Source organism: Dinoponera quadriceps, unplaced genomic scaffold (genome assembly GCF_001313825.1).
Source record: "Dinoponera quadriceps isolate SergipeBrazil2010 unplaced genomic scaffold, ASM131382v1 scaffold479, whole genome shotgun sequence".
NCBI classification, from domain to species: domain Eukaryota; kingdom Metazoa; phylum Arthropoda; class Insecta; order Hymenoptera; family Formicidae; genus Dinoponera; species Dinoponera quadriceps.
The window spans coordinates 388,989-410,462 of NW_014554586.1; the positions used below are offsets into that span (position 1 = coordinate 388,989).

Sequence of the window (21,474 nt, forward strand, 5' to 3'; positions counted from 1 at the left end):
GAGTAGAATCTACTAAGACCAGCGTGTGTACAACTCCGGTGTACGGTCAGTCGCTCGAGAGAACCATACGCGTACGAGTGCGGAACGAACGTGTGAATAGAGGCTCGGCAACGTACACGAATCACGTCTGTCCGTAAGTACCTTTAAATACCACGCGGCCTATCCTTCGAAAAAAATAATAATAGGCGACATTCCTCCTATATGATATATGAAGTCCCCGGTCGGGTATATATCCGGACTCGCGTCACGTTGCGAAGTAACGATCGAAGAAAATAGTCCTCCGTAAAATGGTGTCTCTCCTCTTCTTTTTCTCTCTCTCTCTCTTTTTTCTAAAAATGCCGAGTTTTCAGAATAACAGATCAGACACGGTCGATCATTCGTACGAGAGACGACGCTAGTAAGGCCCACTGGGACCGGGACCCTGTGGCCCTGGTGCTCCGTAACTGTCGATGGGTCCTGGCTGATGCCCTGGTGGACCGTAGTCGCCGCCTTGCGCCTCCTTCTGCAATGCGTTAAAAGAAATGTGTGAGGGAAGGTGCAAAGCAGAACAAGAGAAGATTATATATATATATATATATATATAAATGCACATAGTTAAGCCGGGAGCATCTCTTGTCCACAATCTTGCTTTGAGACGCCAATTGTCTATTGCTTGTGTTTTAAAGCAAGATTGTGGACAAGAGACAAGAGAGGTGCTCCCGGCTTAACTAAGTGTATTTTGCAAAATGGCATGTGACTTTCCTGTTCAGTTTCACCCGTTCTATCCGCATACTACTACGGATACCAAAAAAGGTTTCAGATACCCTGTATAACACGCTTGCGAGATTTTATACCGTTGATCGCGTAGCGCGGCCTTGACCTTTTCCGCGATTACGACGTAGTGGATTTTGACGTCTAGTCTCGCGTTCTAATCTTGATCAACGAGTTCGTTAGCGCGCGCATTTAACGTGGTAACGAATGGACGTTCGAGGAAACCGCTAGTTACGTAGAGAGTTTTTCATAGTTCGTTGCAATCGCGACGCTACACGAAAAAAAAAAAGAGCATTCCCCTCGGCGGCCGGCGAACGGACTGGTATCGATTCCGCACAGCACACTTTATCTGAGGGACATTCTGTAGAGATCATTTTGAGATATCGTAATAACCGTAGGATATACTATAATCTTTTGTTGCAGAAATCTCGACAAGCTCGCTCGCGCACCGCACGTTAATCTAAGTCCATTCGAATGGCAACTTTCCACGATTATCACCGTCGGATAATCGTTTCTCATTTTCTTCCCTTTTCCTTATGGTTGTACCGTAAGGGGAAGACGGATTACTGACACAAGTTATGACGCGTCCCGAGGTATAAATAATGTGCGGGCATTATTTATGATGCGCTTAACATCCGCGTATGTCATATCCGCGCGCGTGAACACGCGTCGCCTCCGTGGAAATTATCATTAGAAATTTACATTCCAAATACGTAGCGCACGTTCTTCTCTCTCTCTCTCTTTCTCTTTCTTTTTCATTCATTCTTTCGTCGATGAAATATCCCCTGGCCGTTTGACTGTTGGAGCTTCGCTGGCACCGACGTGCTTTTCTAAAAGCGGTGATTTGTTGTACGCGTTTGCCAACAGGGCAGACGGCGCAATACAGATTACGTAAAAGTATTACAAGCGGGCGCAAAGATCGCTCGATCAGATATATTATACACGAGAAAGAAAGGGAGAGAGAGGGAAAACACGAGAAGGCAGGTGCGTGCTCGAATTCGCGCCCACGAGCGACGCGAGAGAGTTTACGCAAGAGTTAATCGCCGCGCACGAAGCGGGGAGGAAACGACGACTACGAGGCGGAAGAGGGTTCGACGCGAGTCACTTGAAAGTTCTTCCGAGCGGAAGAAAGGCCCTTTCAAACGTGGTTTACAATGGGTAGGAGTATGTTTATTAGATGCAAGAGTAAGAAATCAACCAATCATCGTCGCGATTATTCTCTTTACGTTCGAATATGATTGGCCAATTTTTTATTCTCACTTCTGACGAACATACTCCTACCGCCCGTATTGCGGACCACATAGAGAAAAAGATTTCTTTAGATTTGCTGTTTCTATTTAATTGACCAAAATTCATTTCATAGAAACAACATGTACGAAATATGATTTATTTCAGTAAAAATTTTACCGTCACTCACTCGAGAAAATCTCTATTATTTAACAAGAAAGAGCGCCGTTATTCGAAATAATATCTTTCAACCGAATAAAATATTGTTCGGTCACGATAAATATGTGGAGCGAAACGGATAATTTATTTGTAAGAAAATTATCTCTCGTTTCGGACGAATCTTTTATTTAAGATAAAGGTATGCATTCGTTGAAAAGTCTAACGATCGTACGTATTAATCGAGATGGTTTCTTTGGAGCGTGCCAATTTATAAAATTTATTAAATTTGAAGGAATCCTTTTCTCAGTGATCTACGATGGGTAGTATATGTATATTCACAAGAAACAAGAGTAAGAGAAATTAACCAATCGTCGCGATCATTATCTTTACATTCGAGTATGATTGAGGGGAGGGGTAAATTTTGGTATTCTCACTTTTTGCGAACGTATTCCTCCTTACCTACCGGCCGTGTTGTGAACTACGCTTCAGCGTTTTTACCTGCGTCTTGTAGCGGATGAAGTAGACCTCAGGCTTGCTGGGCTGCGTGGGCGCCTGCGTCGGCAGCACCACGTCCGGCGCTTCCTCCGGTTTCTTCACCAGCACGTAGATGAGCGTTTTCTCCTCGTCCGGCTGTGGCAGAGGCGGCAGCGCCGGCGCGGTCGGCGTCGGCGGCGTCGGCGCTTTGATGAACACTATCTTGTAGTGCTTCTGCGGCGGCTGCGGCAACGGCACATGCTTCGGCGCTTTGTACTCGGGTGCTTCCGGCGGCGGCACGTGCACGTATACGTGCTTGTGGATCACCGGGTTCTGCTGCGGCGGCCCGTAACGGTCCGCGGGCGGGCCGTAGCCGCCGCCGCCACCGCCGCCGCCGGAGGGTGGAAAGTACGAGCTAGCCGGAGGCTCCGGCGCCGGCTTCGCGAGCACCAGCGACGAACAGGCGATCGCGAGAAGCGCGCTCTGCGAGAGAAAAGAGTGACAGTCAAGTATCTCTCACTCCTGGCGCCATCGAACAGGACGATTGCAGGGACGACCCGGGAGAAAAATGATCATACATAATTATATATCTGTACATATATATAATTATGTAAAATCATATATGAATTTTTTGTCCATATATGTGGTTACATGTATGGTCAGATATATATATGTCTCTACGAGAAAAATGATGTTATGTCGTTCAATTAAGTGTCGATATCATGTGCGATATCAGAAGCATTTACTCCGATTATATTTGCATATAATTTGTAAACAACAGTATTTTTTCGTCGTGGACGTGTATGATTACATATAGTCATATATGGGCAAATTTCGTATATGATCTTTCTCCCCAGGGAGGGGGATCTTAATTTTCTTCTATTTTTTTCTTGTTGAAGATTTGCGGAGACCGGAGTGCGATCGCGCGGAGATTTTTTACGTCAGACACTCTTGCATCTTGCTTGCTTGCTATTGTCTTCAAGTACGGTCTCCGAACTCTACTCGGAAACGATACCGTTATCAGTGTCTTCTTCGTTATCTCTTCCTGACATTACGAATGCAAATGACGGCGAGTGGAGCTTCAGGTCAGTATTACTCACGCGATAACACTTGTCACACGTCAATGCGTTATTTTATCGCGATTATATCTCGTACGTTGAAACTCAATAAATGAACAAACGAGTGAAACGCGCGGAACTTGTATGTTGCTTAACGAAGCAACTTAATGTCCGACTTGTGACGCATGTCTGGCTCGTAATTGCGGAATCGCATTAATCCTACAAACTCCGCCGAACTCGAAGGACTAATGTAGAAACTTCACGGAGATACAACACCATGCAGACATTATGCCTATTTTTACTTCGACGCTGCAAATTATTATTCAATGACATTTCCTACACGCCGAATTATCCTCAAAGGAGGACTTATTTCCGAATGTTAATGAAATTTATTCAATACTGCCTGTGTATTTCAGTATTTTATATTCGATCTCTCTGTTTAACTTCAATGAGTAACTTATTAATTATATAATTCAATTCTACAGATAGAAAGTATGAAATAAGCAAGTATTAAATAATTAAAACGGGTAAATAATAAGATTAACGGGCGAATAAGACGAGAAAGTTTTCCCACGTTCGCGATCCTTTTATTATTTTTTTGTATTGGCGTTGGAAACTTCGATGGAGTTTGGAAATTCAAAGGGGGTGGAGAGAAGAAGAAGTTATTCGAGAGAGGACTTGCGGTCTAACGAACATTGTAAGATACAAAAAAAGTAGCACTTGCAAGATCTACGCTAAGCTTTAATTACGGTGCGGTGTCAGTTAAGTCGGTATTCACGTTGTCGAGACGTTAATTTCCATCGGGCGATTAAAATAGTTCGTTGACTATTCCCTCGGGTTTCATAAACGTCGCGTTAATTAACGCGCATTTCTCTGATCAAATTTATGTGAGTGTTGGCGCTATTAGTGCCAGTGTCATGTATGAGTATCCTGAATGCCACGACGAGGCAGACAGGAACCAGGATGCTGGATCGGAAGCTAGGAAGAAAACAATACGACGGACGATATATCATCTCAGCAAATACCAGCTGATAGCAATATAACATTAATGTTACAAATCCCCATTCAACAATGTAAATGTAACACGCGTGTTATGTAACGGTTGTATGTTGTTGAATGAGAAATGATAACATGGACGTTACGTTACCGTTACACTGAGAGAAAAATATAGTTATTTTCGAGGACAACAATATCCTTTTTTTTATTTTAACCGCAAAAATAATTGGGAGAATTATTTTTCTAATAAGCGTTACTGTAATGTTAGTGGCCATAATCTTACGTACACGTTGCTATTACTATTTTTTGTGGTTAAAATAAAAGAAGGATATTGTTGTCTCCCCAAAAGTAACTATATATTCTTTTCTCAGTGTAACTAGTGTTTGCTGGGATATATGTGTTCAGGTGTGTAAGGTTACTTATGATATAGCAGGTTCTCGATTTTAATTGACATTTGACGAATTTAGAGATCGAGAATAAAGAGATATTCTAGTTAAAATTGAGGCTGACATTTATGCGTCGTTATTTGGCAAGTTATAGTTTGATAATTAGAGCTTTAAGAGTGTTCGATTACTCATTTCACACGTAACGTAAGAAACGTTGATTCAAACAGCTCGATAACAGTTCACGAATATAAATCCGTAATTGATTCTTTCAATCAAAGATCGCAAAGAATTTACAATTATGAATATCGACTTTAGAATCCTGTGTAAATGGTCGCAAATGCTGTTTTCTGCGTGTAATAACGCTCTTTAGACTGTTTTATTTTAAGTTTTATTTTAAATTTGCTAAAGCCTTCTCAGGAATTGAATGGAGGTAAGATATTAAGATAATTAGATATTAAATAATTTTGAAATGAATGTTTTCTGAAGGATGATTCAACATAAAAAAATCATTTGTAGCATTAAAGTAAAATAATAGTTTGTATACTATTTTATTTAAATATTCCACATATTGAAAAGAGAGAGAGAGAGTATTTAAAAATAAATAATTACTCTCATCACTCTTACTTCTTAGCAAATTTTTACTCGGATTAAATAAATTTCATTCGGATCAAGTAAATATAACTAGCTCCGAATAAAAATTTTCCAAGGAATGATGGAGTAATTATAAACTATCACTCTTGTTTTTCGGTATGTGGAATCTCCGGATGAAACACTATACTAGATATAACAGCGTTTTCTTTTCTGCGAAATAATCCTTGAAATTCGACGGAAGAAAATTTGCCGAGTTAATACAAGGCCGAAGTTCGACTCGGGGGTGCCCCTTCATTAGTACACGAACAGTGACTCGTGCCTTTCTACTAATTCGCAATTCATTGACCAGCGCGTTAAAAACCATTAGCGTGGCTCATTCATCGTTCGAGCGTTCGATTTCCGCGGACTCGTCGAGCGACGCCGAGTCCGACGATTCGCGACGCGCCGTTCGTTCGCACGCGGGTGTTAACGGACTCGTTAACTTTCGATGAAGTCGCGCCTACGAAACCGTCAATCACGTACTATTCGTGAGATCCTTAATTCCCGAGGTGGTTCGTATTCGCGCCGCCGCCGCCGCGCGAAAGACTCTCTCGTTAATTCAGCACACCTTTTTCCACGACGGGCACGTCCTATTAGCGTACGCGGAAGACGATATCTTCAATGCGTATACGCGATAAGCGTCGCTGGAGCGCGCGAAGCTTCCTACTCACTTAATAACCCCCGATCACTTAATCATGCTTCAGCGTCCCGCATCGAGGGACCCGGAGAGCTGCTTTCGCTATTTTCCACCGCACCGGTAATTATCGAGGTGTCTGCGAATAGTAACGGCGGGAAGGATCCTTTTACTTTTGCCCGCCGGCCGCGAACCGCCTTAATTCGCCGAGATTCGTAACGCGCTCTCGCGTTTTTCCTCTTTCTTTTTTCCTTTTCGCGCTGGGAAAACCGGCCGCTTTCCATCGCCCGAAAGAGCTCAGCGGCTCCGAGGATGAGCGATGACGCAAGCGGATCTTTGCGAAATGATGTTCGTATTAGTCGAAAGAAAGCGGCGGACGCGCGTTACGAGTCGCGCGCGTGTCTTCCGATCGTAGGTATATACACGGAGAAGGAACAATTCCGTCGGTGAATGAACCGTGATTTTACGTTGCCTGGAGGACCAGACGAAAACTCGGTTGTGGGAAACAGAAAGATTATCCGAGGAGGTTCCCGCTCGATTAATTAGTCCCAGTTGTCTCGACTGAGTTTTCTTAACGCGGCTGAATATTCACACGAATGTTTTCGCGCTCGCGGAGATATATCGCTTCTCGTCCCTCTCACAGGATTTTCATTTCTAACCGCCTGATCTCTGTTCAGTTGCAGGAACCGAGTTCTCCTTTACCGTGTACGAAGTAAAGAAAGAAGAGATTTAAAGAAAATATCAAAAAATTGAGGAATTTGAAAGATTTAAGAATTGAAAAAATTGAAATAAAAATTTCAGGGAAGAAGAAAAACCGAGACGCGGTTACACCCTGTCGAGGCGCGGAGGAACGTCGCCTCTCAGAAGTATCACTTCCCGTCGCTGAATTTTCATTTCTTGCCATTGAGTTTTCGTCTGATCCCTATTCAGTTGCTGAAACTGAGTTCTCCTTTCTTCCGTGTACAAATGAAAGAAAGGAAAGGTTTGAAGAAAAATTTAGAACTGAGGTATTTAAAAATTGAAGAATTTAAATTTAGAGAAAAAAATTTAGAGAAAAAGAAAAGAAATATGTTGCATGTTGTCGAGGCACGGCATGAAGAAGCACGAGAGGGAGCGAAATAAGATCACCAGAGCGTGATAAGAAAGTATCGAAGTAACGAAAATTCGTTGCTGTCAGGAGAAGCAGAAAGATCCCCGTAGAAGATTTCCACCAGGTCAATCGCTCCCCAGTTGTCTCAACCGAGCCTCAACACAGTTGAACGTTCACACGAATTCGTTCTCGATCGCGCTCGCAGAGATATCGCTTCGAGTTCCCGTCTGGAATCCCTATTTGGTTGCAGGAACTGAGCTCACCTTTTCCATGCACGAATTAAAAAGGAGAAAAGATTTAAGGAGAGAATTTCAGAATTTAAGGGGAAAAATTTGAAAAATTTAAGGAAAAAATTCAACGATTCAAGGAAAAGATTTGAAGAGAAATTTGAGGGAGGAGAAAAACCGAAATGGCACATGTCGAGGCGCGGCGCGAAGGAGCGAAATGAGATCGTAAGAGCGCAATAAGAAAGTACTGGAGTGACGAGGCGAGTGCGATCGATGGACGGTATCGTCGCTGCGTTTTGCAAAGGCGAGCCGAAAGCGCGACGTGCTCTCGTCCGGCGCACCTGGTCACTCGATCACTCGTCACCCGGTAGGAGGATTGCGCCAATCGCGACGAACGTGTGTGGCAACCGGCCTCGAGAGGAGTCGCCGCGGAGAAGAAGAAACGTTGCTGCGTTTTCGGACGGTCGCTCGGGAGAGAAATTTCGGAAAAGCCCGCGGCTCGAGCCCACTTGTCGGTCCCACGGGAGGAAACGATTTCCCGACGAGAATCGAATCGCACCTCACCTGCATCACGGTGCGCAATTAATTGGCGAAGTGGCACGCGAAATGTTCGATTAAAAAACTCTTTCTCGCGCGCGAACTAATTGACGACTCGATCGGAACGCTTCGGTACGATCACTCGCGCACACTTTCACGTCGGGGCTTGATAAAGAGAGAGAGAGAGAGAGAGAGAGAGAGATTGAACACCATTGATATAAAAGAAAGGAAAAGGGGAAAGAAATAAAAGACGCACAGTAATTATCCGCCGACGAGAAGAGATACGCTACGTCCTCCGTAATTAGGCAGGTGTGTACGGTAAGTCGTGTGGTAATAAGGAGGTTTGCGTGGCTCGTTGTTACTTACTACCGTGGTACGCATTCTCTGGCGCGTGATCGATTCGGAGACGTGTACTCCCGAAACGTGAGGTGTGCGTACGTAGAAAAAGAAGAGGAACGGGGCGGCGTTCTCGAGCGGCGTTTCACTTGCGGGCTTTCACGCGTGTGGCGTGCGGTCGAGGCTCTTCCGAACTTTTATAGAGGCCACCGAGGGGATACCTACGGAAAAGGAAGGCACAGGAAGGTGGACGGTAGTAGCAGCATCGTTACGCGGCACTTCAGGGGGTTTCTTCTCCGGCGCGTCATCCGCGCCACCTCCGCCGTCGCTCCGTCGCCTCCCCCTCATCGTCATTCTTCTTCGTCGTCGTCGTAGCGGTTCAGCCTCCGTTAAATCTACGGAGCAAAGGCGCGCGGCTTAGGAGAAAATGAAAGTGCTCGGAAATGAAGATTCATCGGCGTCGCGCGGAACAATTTTCCGCCTAGCTGCCCCGCGCGCTCGTGGGGTCACGCGGGATTTTCTTCCGTGTGCATTCCGTGTATCGCGCGTCGAAGTAAAGATAGCGGCGCGATTTACGGCTGAGAACCGATCGACGACGACGACGCGTATCCGGCGGTTTATGCACGCCTGCTGATATGAAACGTGCGAATATATGGCGGATCCTGAAACACGATGTTCTTTACAGGTGCAATGGCATCGCCGGGAACGGCGAGTCGTGGATGAAAGCCGGATTAAACCGGCCGATGGGTGGGATTAACGAACGTGCGAGAGCGACGGTTTAAAATGTTTAAAACGAGGAAAGGAAGAGAGGGGGGGTCGATAGCAGCAAGTGACTTCGCGAGTAGTGACGAGAAAAAGTACAGGAAACTTTATTAATGCTGTCCCATTTCCCAGATGTAGTAACGCTGGAAACTAATTTCCAATTAGGCGCGTTATTTTTGAATTTTTGCGCATCATGAGGCGCTCCTTTTTAAAGCATCGTTGCCGATTCACCAAATTATCTCAACAGCCTAGACAATACACAATATTTATAAGATATTTTTAAAATGTGGATATGAAATATTTTGTTAATATTCAAATGTCAGGGGAGTTCAGGTATGAGAAGGATTGTGATAAATATTCCGAAAATTCTTGAAGAATATTTTTCATAAGTAAATAATTGAAACATAGTTTTACCTGAAATCATGTTTTTATTATTTGTGACAAATATTCTTCGTAAATATCTTTTGAGTATTTATCATAATCCTCTTCATGCTAGAATTTCCTGGACCTTTGAATATTTACAAAATATTTGATATCTACATTTCTAAAATATTTTATAAATATTGTTATCTGAGAGTTATGATGCACAAGTAATGCTCCTAATTGGAAATTTTCGATGTTGCCTAAAGAATAGAACGACACTAGTAGAGTCTTCTCAGGGCTATGTTCCAAAACTCTATTTGACGGATATAGAGTAGCATTTAATCAACCAATCATAATAAAGAAATCTTTGCCTTTTCGTCCCGATCGGTCAATTAAAATGTTACTCCATCTGTCGAGCACGGTTTTGGAACGCAGCCCAGCGGACTCCATTAACACTATCTCATTCCTTAGGCATGATGACACCGACAATTCCCAATCAGGAGCATTATTTATACATCGTGACTGTTGATAATTCGATGAATCGGCAACGATTCTCCAAAGCAGCAGTCATTGCTGCTTTGGATGCACAGATATTTAAAAATAACTAATTGGAAATTTTCAATGTCATTATGCCTACAGTATGGAACAGCATTAATAGAGTCTTCTGGGAGTCAATTGTGTACAGTCAGTGACAAAAAAGTTGCAACATTTTCATTTTACAAGTTTCTAAACGCATTCCGTGTCTGGTCAGGAGAATTTGATTTTTAGTAATCCTCAAGAGAGACATTTTCCTATTGGGGAAACGAGATACGTTGCAAAACTCATTGGAAAGAAACAAGTGTCGCGACTCTTTCGTCACTGATCATACCTCAAAACATAGTGAGAATTACAAAAGAAGTGAGCAAATTCACTAGAGATGTCGACCAATGAAATGGTCGATATCCCAGGTAAATTCACTCACTCTCGTAACTCTCACTACGTTCTAAGGGGCACGATCGACGGCCTGTATGAAAGAAAAAAAAAAAACTCGCGTCATCCGTGACATTGGCACGATTTCCGCTTCTTTTCGAATTGATTACGCGTGCACGCGTATTGCGCAAAACGTGTTTACGGTATCTTTAGTTCGCGTATCATGAGCCACGCTGGTGTGTTAGTAAAAAAATGACGATTTGCCATTGCCATCACATATCAATCGGGACGCCCTCGACGATTGGTTTCGGGAGATGCGTCCGTGAGAAGCGGCGCCAGCGGGCGAGCTAGCGAGCAATTATTCACTGCGCTAACGTAACGTACAGGAATGCCATAAAACCGCTCTTGACATAACTACTGCTGTCGTCCCGATCGATGGTATGATGAATTATTCATTATTTACTTTAGGGGGGAACGTCGGGTATACGCGTGTAGAGAGTAAAAACATCGCCGTGTTGTCGATCTATCTATTATCCGCGCCGGGATCCGTTACCATTAGCTATTAGCCACGAACGCTCGTTACCCAATGTACTTTCTTCCGCGAGTACTTTATCACGTCGATTACTCGCGTCTCGGACGCGAGTCAATCGCGAACGCCGGCGGGAATAAGAATAGCGTTATTTATTTTACCTCGGCACGCGAGATTCCGCGTTTCGCACTTGCGGCGAATCATCCACGAAATGCTGTCGCAACGACGAACGTGTGCGCGAAGCGCGCGGCAGTGTGAGCGAGACGGCGGACGAAGTGAACTCTTGAATTGGAAACTTTTAAATGATACTCGGATGAGGAATCTGTTTGCATTAACCAGAAAGGAAACGACCAGACGCGTTTTGACCGAGCCCTATAATAATATTATTTAATATTAAGTTACGTTCTGGGCATATTCTTGGAATATTAGACGTTATATTCTTATAATATCCTAAGAATGTTATGTAATATTTTTTTCATATTACAGAAATGTTCTGTCGATGTTATGTCCACTTCGCATAATATTCTTGGCATATTATAAAAATGTTCTCGGAATATTAGAAAAAAAGAAATAATAATGTAGAAAAATGAAATATACATAAATAAATAAAGTATGATTTTAATATCGAATAATATTCATATAAGGTCCTAGGAATATCACGCGCTTACAGGGAAGGAAACAGAATTTCCGGTTCTTACGGCTCAATATGTGATTCTGATTTTCTCACAGAAATTCCGTTTCCTTCAACCAAGACGCATCTCCCTTTCCGGTTAGCGCAACCAGACCTTTTCCGTGTGGCACTCGATAAGTGGCACACGATAACCGAAGAGACCGTGTTCGGAAACACCACACACTGCCCGATGAGGAAACATCCACGATCGACGATTGACGACAAGGAAGTTGGTTCCACGTGTGATCGGCGACAAGGAAGTTGATTCCACGTCGATTCTACGGATGTTCTCACGGGGTGAGAGTAAAGTAACGTTTAATTGACCAGTCAGGACAAAAAAGAACGAAGATTTCTTTACCATGATTGGTCATTAAGCGTTACTCTATCTTCAATGTGGTATTCCAAACGCAGCCTGTAAAATCCGTGGATCGAAATGGGAGAGGATCTACGATCTATCTACGATCTAATCCGAGGTGCGACCTCTCGGGGTGAGCGATCGAGAGTGCGCGCGGAGAGGAAAATTGCAGTCGGTGACTCGCGCCGAGGATAGAAATCCGAGCGTGACGCAAGAGTGGCGCAAAAAATGAAAAGCGAAAATAGTCGAGTAACAACGTCGGGCTCTTGAAAGAGAAAGAGCAACGTACGTACGAACGAACGTCCGGCATCGAGCGGAGCTCGGTCGTCCGGTAGAGTCGTTCGCTCTCGTAGCCGCTCAGTTACGCGATCGCATGTCGAAGGTATGACCGGCATTCGTAACGTCGGCCGACCACGGTAGACCGCTCTCGACTTGAGTTTTGATATGCGCCGCATGTGCAGCGCGCGCGGAGCATTTCACTCTGATTTCATCCGTCCCGCCGTTTTATTTATTGGACGCTCGTGCGCGCGCGTTTAATACGATTCGACGAGCGGAAGCGGAGGAGACCGCGGCTCTTTATTGTCGCGCACACAATCACGCGCACCTATGTGGGTCAGTGGCCCTCTCGAGCGCGAGGACATTACTCTCTATGAAGGATAGAAAGGACGCTCTCTACAAAGGAACACGGAGCGATTCGCGCGAGCACGTATCGAGAGAGAGAGAGAGAGAGAGAAGCGTTTATTTTAGGGGCTCTCTAAAGACAATAATTAACTCTCGGCAAAGTTGGGTCGGATCCGACCGGATCCATATTCCAATGCTTCCGCGTACGCGCTGGTGGAACGTTATGTTTCAAGTATTTTATATATCTTGCGATATATTTCACTTATTTTTACGTATTTTCTTACTTACTGTGAGAACCGGGAAGAAAGATTATATAAAAATTATTCAAGATTATAATCATAAAATTATATATAATTATGTGCAGTCATATGTGATTTATATATGATCATTTTTACCCGGGAATAAAAAGTGTTTAATGTCGAAAAAATTAGTTGAAAAACTATAAAATGCTTCTACCGATCGGATCCGACCCACCTTGTTACACGAGTGACTGCACGAACCTTGTTCGAGTTAAGTTAGTTGCATAAGTCGGAAAGCGGAATAATATACAATAACAAACAGCGGAAAAGAAAGAGAATGAAGCGGAGAAACAGTACCGAAGGTGGGAGAAAAGTGAAAAGAATTAATTAAATCACTTAAAATTACGATGGATAAGTGGATAATTAAATGAAAGATGAAGAATTTCGGGAGAAATTAAACTAATGTGAGTATCTAAAGTAAGAGAGAACTTTATGTACAGATATAGAGATTGGCATGAAATAAAGTACCAAATAAAATACTGAACGAACAGAATAGACTGAAATAAAAAGCTAGGGGAGGGACGGGGAAAGGAAAGGCACCGTCGCGCTACTCGCGGGATCTTCGGTGATGTTCTCCGTGTAGGGAAGAGGCGCGTCGACGCCGAAGAGAGAGAATGTTACCCGGACGACGATCCGACCTCGCGCTATGAAAGGGAGGAAAGTTTGTGCCTCGGTGAATCGGCGAATTTATTTTTCTGCTGGCCGAGCGTTATCGTCGCGATCGCCGCGTGCGGATGGACACAACGGAGCATGAAAGAAGAATCTGTAACGATATCAGGGCAAAGGTATCAGAGCGAGTCGGGCCTGCGGTCTCTTCTGACGAATGCGAGTAACGACACCGTTCGTTGCCTCGCGCGCTTGCTGGACGTGAGCGAGCAGACCGCGAGAACATCGCGAGTGAATGTGATGTTACATGGATGCATGACACGCACACCTTAGCATCCATATATTCTATTATTATTGTATCGCATCCTCAGACGGCTCTCTCTCTCCCCTCCTTCCCTCTCTCTCTCTCTCTCTCTCTCTCTCTCATTCGCTCATTCACTTTCTCGCTCTTTCTCGTGCGTATAATCCTTGGTGATTTCGCGTGACTCAAAATTACCTCATCCCGATAATAATTAACGATTACCGTCCTCGCCGCATAATCGGAACCGCGATAGAGAAACTTTACAAACAATTAGGCTGTAACTGGTGATTAGGGGGATGCACAATTTATAACACGTCTGTTTTTACGTCCTCTTGTCGCGGTTCGATAAGAACGCGCGTAATTTCGTGCCGTCGAGCGATTACTCAACTCTCGTGTCTACCCCGGCGCGGAAGTTGAACGCGCGCGCGCGCGCGCGGAAAATCGGCCGATGTCGGACAAAGTGCGCGAAAGCGCGCGCGCAGCGGACACACATCGGGCGCGAATCGATAGCCTATTCTAATTAATACATTGTACAATTTTCACAGTCGGAGTTACGTGACTAATGGCCGCCGTCGGGGACGAGTTTCACCGGCGCGCCAGCGGCACGGGGACGCCCGAAACAGAAGAGAGAGAAAGAGAGAGAGGGAGAGAGAGAGAGACACGGATCGTCGCACAGTCTTTAAGGAGGTTGTAAAGTGAAATGAGTTTGATAAGAATACTATTAACTTGTACCGCGTATACATTGAAATACCATCTAATTGCTCGTGTACTTGGAGAAAGATCGGCCATTCGATAGCTGAGATATTTGCCATTAAAGTTGACAATTTTTGTTCCCCTGAGATTCCTTCTCAATCTCAGACTTCTCTTTGCACACGGAGAAAAATATCATTCAACCGTTAAGAAAAGCGACTACTCAGTTTCAGACATTCTCTTCTTTTAAATAATGGTTATCTTTAACGAGGAACATTTTTTCCTGATAAAATAGTCTTGAAATATACTCATCGCAAATTTGAGGAAAGCTCATTACTACGTACTCAAGAGAAGAGTATTATAAGCTTTCGAGGAAAAGTTAAATTCAGTTTATTCGAATAAGCGAAAGCCGAAATTTGTTTTGACTTAATATACTTGATTGAAGCACTAAACTTACCAGAATTCGGATTATATTATTAATCTGACGCTTACGACGAATTTATGATATATCTGCGAATAACTTCTGAAATACTTGAAACAAGTAACACATTTACTTGAATGCGCTATATATTTTTCTGTATTCAGGGTTGTGCGCCGAACGGGCACTCTTCTGCGCGCGGGCCCGTAAAGAGAACAAAGCCTAAGATTTCGGAGCTCTCGGAAAAATCGAATCAGTGCACGAGTCGAGAAGCCGACTATCCTTCCAGCACTCCTCATGAAAGCGACAAGATCTACATTCAGCCAACGCGTCTTAAGTACCACTCGACCGACCCGACGGTCCGTGTCCGTGTCCATCCGCTGTTACCGCTATTGAAGTAACGCGTTTCGAGAGAACAGCAACGACGAGAGTAAGCAAAAATGCTAAAAGAGAAGCTCCCCGGCCGTGTAACACGATCTCCTCTCGCGAACGAAGTGTCGCAAGCGCGCAGTGTTATGCGATCGTCCACCCTTAGAATCCGACTTTAAAACTCCATATAATCCGCCGATCTTTCGAAATTTCCGACGGAGAACTCGACGAAACTTTCCATTTGTGCCTTCTCAAGGATGACGGGATTACCGAGTATATATTAATATATTTCGTCGTCATCGCTATCGTTTCCGCAGCCGGTATTTAAATGATACCTATCCGAGCTCTCATGGCCTCTCCGTGACCCGTTAATATATACGGTATTAATCGAGATCGAAAGGTGGGAAGGGGGGGGGGGATCTCGATGGCCCGAGGTGGAGTCCGCGACCGCCCTTGGCCGATATGCCGTTCGCATTCGCACATTTATACTTCGATTTCCAAATCTATCGCTCCCCTCTCTCTCTCTCTCTCTTTCTCTGTGTGTGTGTGTGTGTGTGTATGTGTGTGTAAGTATACGAAAAGTCGCGCGCGACGCTCTGTCCGCGCGATCGCTCGCGGACGGCGACGGATAATCGCCCACCTCCTCCCGCCCCCCTCTGCCGCGGACGGCGACGACCACTTGTGCGGTGGACGGCCGACATGGACGATGGGTGAAAGTCAAACTAATTACGGCGAGTACGCCGCGGCCACCGTCGCGCGCTGTTGCAAAACCGCCGTTCTCGGTACGATGCGATTCACACCGAAGAAACGAATACCAGCGGCTAAAACCGGAACACACACACACACACACACACACACACGGTGTTTCGACTTCTGCGAGCGCTTCTTTCCCCCTAATCTCGGGCGCGATCGCGAATGCGATTAATCTAATTTTTCTCCTTACATAGCCGCCGAAATTCACGCCTCGAGTGTGCTCTACAATGGGCAGTAAGGGTATGTTTATGAAAAGTAAGAATAAGGAATTGACCAATCACAGTCGATTATTCCCTTTACGCTCGAATATGATTGGTCAATTTCTTATTCTTACTTCTTGATGAAATATACCCCTACTGCCCATTGTAGACTACGCTTTACGCGCTCTCTCACGTGAATTGTACGTGTATGTCTTTCTTTCTCCCCTCCCTCCCTCTCTCTTTCTTTCTCTTTCTGTCTCTAGTAGTATCGCTAGCGTGAGTGTAGCATTGATCTTCAACGCGCGTTTCGAAATGCTCTGCGAATTCTCTGGGAGAACCTTGATAGCCGAAAACCGAGGAGCAACATCGTCGTCGTTTGCAGCGCGTCGCTGCGCACTCGTTCGAATTTTCTTGGGCTTTCGCAAGTTAACGATGTTACGCGCGTATGGTGAAATTCGTACGGTGAAATTCGTCCGGTGAATCGAGCACGACGACGATGGAGCATTGCCGAACAGGTGTCCCATTTTATGCTCGGATAATTCGCGATGCTCGAGACGCGACCGGAGGAGAACGAAATCGGAGGAGGGATACTCTGAACGACACTCTGAAGACTACTCTAATTATTTTAGGCTCTTTTATTCAGAATCTACATTCACAAATATATGATGACGATCAATTACATCTTGAAGTAATGCCCAATGACTTGTAAATCTACATCGAATTAGTAAGCAACGAGGGACTCGCGGCAGGTGCGTCGTTTAAGCGGTCGTCTCGTTAACATTTCTTTAAATATCCCGAGCTCGTTGTTACTTTCTATCCCTGAACCCTTTCTTTCCGCTGATACCGATACTTACTTTCTTTCTTTCTGCACGGAAAAAAAGGTTTCTTTAGCGTTTCTATTGATTTGACTAAAATTTGTCTCATAGATACAACGTATACGAAATATTGTTCGAGTGAACATTTTATCGTCTCGTTCAAAAAAAACTCTGTTATTGAACAGGAAGAACGAGAAGAGAAATTATTTGAAAAAATATCCTTTAACCAAATAAAATATTATTTTGTTACAATAAATATGCGACATGAAACAAATAATTTCTTTCTTAAAAAAATTACCTCTCGTTTCGAACAAATTTTTTATTTGAAGTGAAGATACATATTCGCTGAAGAGTCTAACAATCTTACTCTACTTATTAATCGGAACATTAGTTTCTTTGGAGCATGTCAGTGATGAAATTTGTTTGGATGCAATGAAATTGATTAAATTTGAAGAAACCTTTTTCTCAGTATATCTTTTATATGGTAATGATCGTTGAACAATATCGCGTTTGAAAAATTGACGAGCTTGATACATTTAACGGGCATAAATTGATTTAACAACGACTAATGGGCATAATTAGTCATAATTAGTTAGTAGCAAGCGTGATATTGCGATATCGGTAATTTTTTTGGCTATTCATGCCACGATTTTCATATTTCGGGCAGTTTAAATTATTCGTATTCGTCTTCTTCGTGATCTGTGTCGAACGTAGTTTGTATACGTTCGTCGTTTCTATTCACGTCGTGTATCGGCAATCTAAATAATTCTGACTGAAATGTTGGCGTTTTCTTCTTAGCCGCGCTAACGGCTTCTGTCAGCTTTATTATTTCCTCGGAAGTAAAATCATCATCTTCCTTTAAGAAGGAGTGCAATACATCCATCTTGGAAGATTTCGCAGGGATTAGTAAAGCTTGTACGAGTGATTTGATGTTGTGCAGTTTGTAGTCGAATTCATCATCATGATGCTTCTCTTCTTTGGCATCGTCGTCGTCGTGAGGAACATTAATCTCCTCCGGGTTCTTCGAGAAGTCCTGCACTTTGATGTCCGCCCATGTGACTTCAGCCGAACTCTTCTTTTGCCCTGCAAGATTGAAGGATTCTCATGAAATAATGATTTTGTTTAAAAAAAGAAGGGAATCGCGTTCTCTACGACGATGCGGAAGGTTTCTGTTACTTTTCAGATCGGACACATCTTCTTCCGAGGCCGATGTCAGTGCCGGTGATTCCTCCTCCGGTTTTGGGAGCGGTGCCGGTGATTCCTCCTCCGGTTTTGGGACCGGTGCCGGTGATTCCTCCTCCGGTTTTAGGACCGGTGCCGGTGATACTTCCTCCGGTTTTGGAAAGTATTCGTTCACGAATATTTTATATTGTCCTTGCGTCAAGATTAGCTCAGGACCAAATGGAAGTAGTATCCTTTTATGATCGTAAAGATCGTAAACCTTATCATTTGCGATAGCATCTCGTATATTATTCACAATGATCGATGGCAACTTGAATTCTGAATTGTAATAAAAGTGGAGTGGCGGCCACGACAAGCAACTCTCGAAGACGCAAGCCAGCAACAAGAATGCGACCTAGAAAGAAAAGGCAATGAGATTTTTACGGATGTATCTCGTAAGACCGTTCTCGAGTTAGCTTGATCGGACACTTCCGAGTCTTCCGGAAGTTAAACACGATGCCATATCGCAAAAATTCACAATCACGCCATTACCCAGCCTCACAGATGGAACAATTCGAGCAGTCGGAACATATCTTCGAGTTCCCGAAAAAATCGAGCAATTTTAGCCGGACCGACCGGCCTGAAAATTCGAGTCGTTTCCGTAAACGACATCCGTACGAACGCATATTCCAAGAGCCATTTCGTACTTTCATCCACACGTAAGTACGTGTAGATTATAGAGCCATTCCATTCCATTCTTTCGACACCATGAAAGCGAAAGCAGACCGGAACCGACGCGGTTCACCTATCTGTGATGGACCGTGCGTGGCATGACGTGTCTTGAAGTGTAAACGCACGAGGAATACGCGATTCGTGAAAAAAAAACAACCGTCTTTTTTCCCTTTTTTTTCCCTTTCTTTCGTTCAATCGTAACTCGTATTCGATACCGTGGCTGCGTGCTAATTTAGCAAGCGCTCAGTAAGTTTCCCGAAGCGTACGAAGCCACGTACGGGACGTGGCGGTAATTGGATGAATTTTCGACTCGCTTAGGCTCGCACGTGTTGCATGGATTCATTCAGCTCATCGCAACTTGACAGTGAGACCGTTTTATATAACGAAGACACCTTTCCCCGTTTGTTCTACAATTACCGGCGAAATTATGTGAATGGGTCTCCCCCCTCCCCCTGATAATTGCGCGCGAGGTATCGTTACGTACTTTGTCTCGCGAAAATCTCCGATTCTCTTTCGACATACCGCAGACTCAGTGAGATACGTGCGCTTCCTCGAGTCGAAGCTTTACTTCTACATCAGGTCTACTTGATTCCACATTAAATTTTCAAACAGAGAAAACGAAAGTAACTTCCCATTCGTAGCATCAAAGGAGCACTGATAATGTTTTTTTTTTGATGCTACAAAGGAAATTTAGACCTTCCAGGGGGGAAGTTTTGAATTCTGCTTTACGTCTTCAAGTGGAGAAAACAGTAATAAATTCCCGTTCGTAGTATCGAAAGGAATACAGTGGAAGACTTTCGAAGACTTAATGTGGAACTAAATAGATTTAATGTGGAACTGAAATCTCGAACGTCGGACATGTAAATATAGACGCGCCGTTGGCCGCAATTTCAACATCGTTTCAGCTCGTCGATTCGATTAATTAATCGCGAGTCAAATTCGACCCGACGTTGCGACCTTCCGACCGGCGAGAAGTCTGTCTCGAGGATTTCGCGATTTCTCGATTTCAAATTTCCGCGTTGATATTGCGAAATTTAACGGATTAAGTAGAAGAAATGAGATTGTGACGTAACCGTTTTCGCTTGTATCGTTTCAATTTGCCGTTACGCGATTACCGCGAGAACGCGAAGGCGCGAACAGATCTTCGAGAGGCCGGCACTTCCGCGTGCATATCTCCCTGTTCTACTCGTCGGCGCGGCGAGACGGAACTATAACAAAGTATATACGAGCGAGCACTATCGGCAATTATGATTTATTAGGTCCTCCGCGAGTGTAATTATACTCGCGATTAGCGTAGAAGTGAGGAGAAATTGAGTCGGCGGGTCGAGACACCGCGGTCTGCGTGTCTGTAACAACGTTACATGTCTTCACCTCTACTTCTTCGCGAGCGGTTTCCGCCGGTGGAGATTGCACTGTGCGCGCGCGCGCGCGCGCTCGATCGAAATGGACTTTCATGATTCGCTAACTGCGGCTCATCAGGGCAATTGAAGAAACGCGCGTTACCAGTGACTTATATATATGTGCAATCAAAAAATAGAATATTACATATACAGTTGCTCATATTACATAATAATATTATATATATAATAATTTATTACACATCACGTGAGAATCGTGTGTGGGAATTTACAAATTTCCGTATGTACGTCAGATTAATATCATGACAACGAGGCAACAAAATTGTGGTACATTTTTGTTTAAAAAAAGAAGAAAATAAAATAAACATTATTATTACTAACCTTCGTATATTTCGACAACATTTTTCCAGAACTGAGCGACGTTTTCAAGTGTACGTATGCGATCTGCACTGTTCGCTGAGTGGTGAGTTCGAAAAAAGTGCCCCGGTTTATATAGGAGTTTTGGGCGGGTAAGTGTATCACGAGGGAGCAATCGTTACTTCTTACGTAAAACGGGGTAAAACGTTTTCCCATTATCTCCTTCGAATGCCAGCTAGCTTATCGGGTCACTATAAAACATCTTCTCTGACACTCAGATTTACGAGGCGCACTTTCACTTGGAATTTTCTATTACGAGCGACGAATATAATGCAGCGGGTATGTAGAACGACACGTCTGCCGTACTGTCCGTACGTGCAAATGACGTGTATAAAGTATCTGTAAATATGCGTCGAGGTATAATTGTGATAATAAATTCGCGCGAAAGACTTCTACAAAAAGATACGTGTGAAACTTAACGAGCGATTAACGCTTAAGCAAACGAGGCGTAAAGTATAATAGAAGTGACAGATATCTTTTGATCGAGCACTTTAACGATCCAACTGTGATGAAAGTAATTCACTTCTAGAATATTGTGTTTAGGTGGTCGTAACGAGGTCATTTCACTCTCATAAAACCCTTACCGCCGACGAGGTAATAACAAAGGCCTTCAGCCTCGAGTGAGTTTTCGTAACTACCAAG

The 21,474-nt window shown here is 44.0% G+C and overlaps 2 protein-coding genes across 2 annotated transcripts; both read right to left on the minus strand.

Annotated features, from left to right (window-relative positions):
• Positions 1-65: 65 nt before the first annotated feature.
• Positions 66-16,513, minus strand: LOC106752191 (extensin). The gene is made up of 3 exons (XM_014633719.1): positions 16,484-16,513; positions 2,635-3,093; positions 66-502 (listed from the first exon to the last, which is right to left on the minus strand). Exons 1-3 carry the CDS (start codon positions 16,511-16,513, stop codon positions 395-397), a joined length of 597 nt encoding a protein of 198 aa, XP_014489205.1. The 3' UTR covers positions 66-394.
• A 957-nt stretch (positions 16,514-17,470) lies between these two features.
• LOC106752192 (transcriptional regulatory protein SIN3-like) lies at positions 17,471-20,817 on the minus strand. The gene is made up of 3 exons (XM_014633720.1): positions 20,797-20,817; positions 18,341-18,740; positions 17,471-18,247 (listed from the first exon to the last, which is right to left on the minus strand). The coding sequence occupies exons 1-3, from the start codon at positions 20,815-20,817 to the stop codon at positions 17,838-17,840; spliced, it is 831 nt and encodes a 276-aa protein (XP_014489206.1). The 3' UTR covers positions 17,471-17,837.
• Between the last annotated feature and the right edge of the window lie 657 nt (positions 20,818-21,474).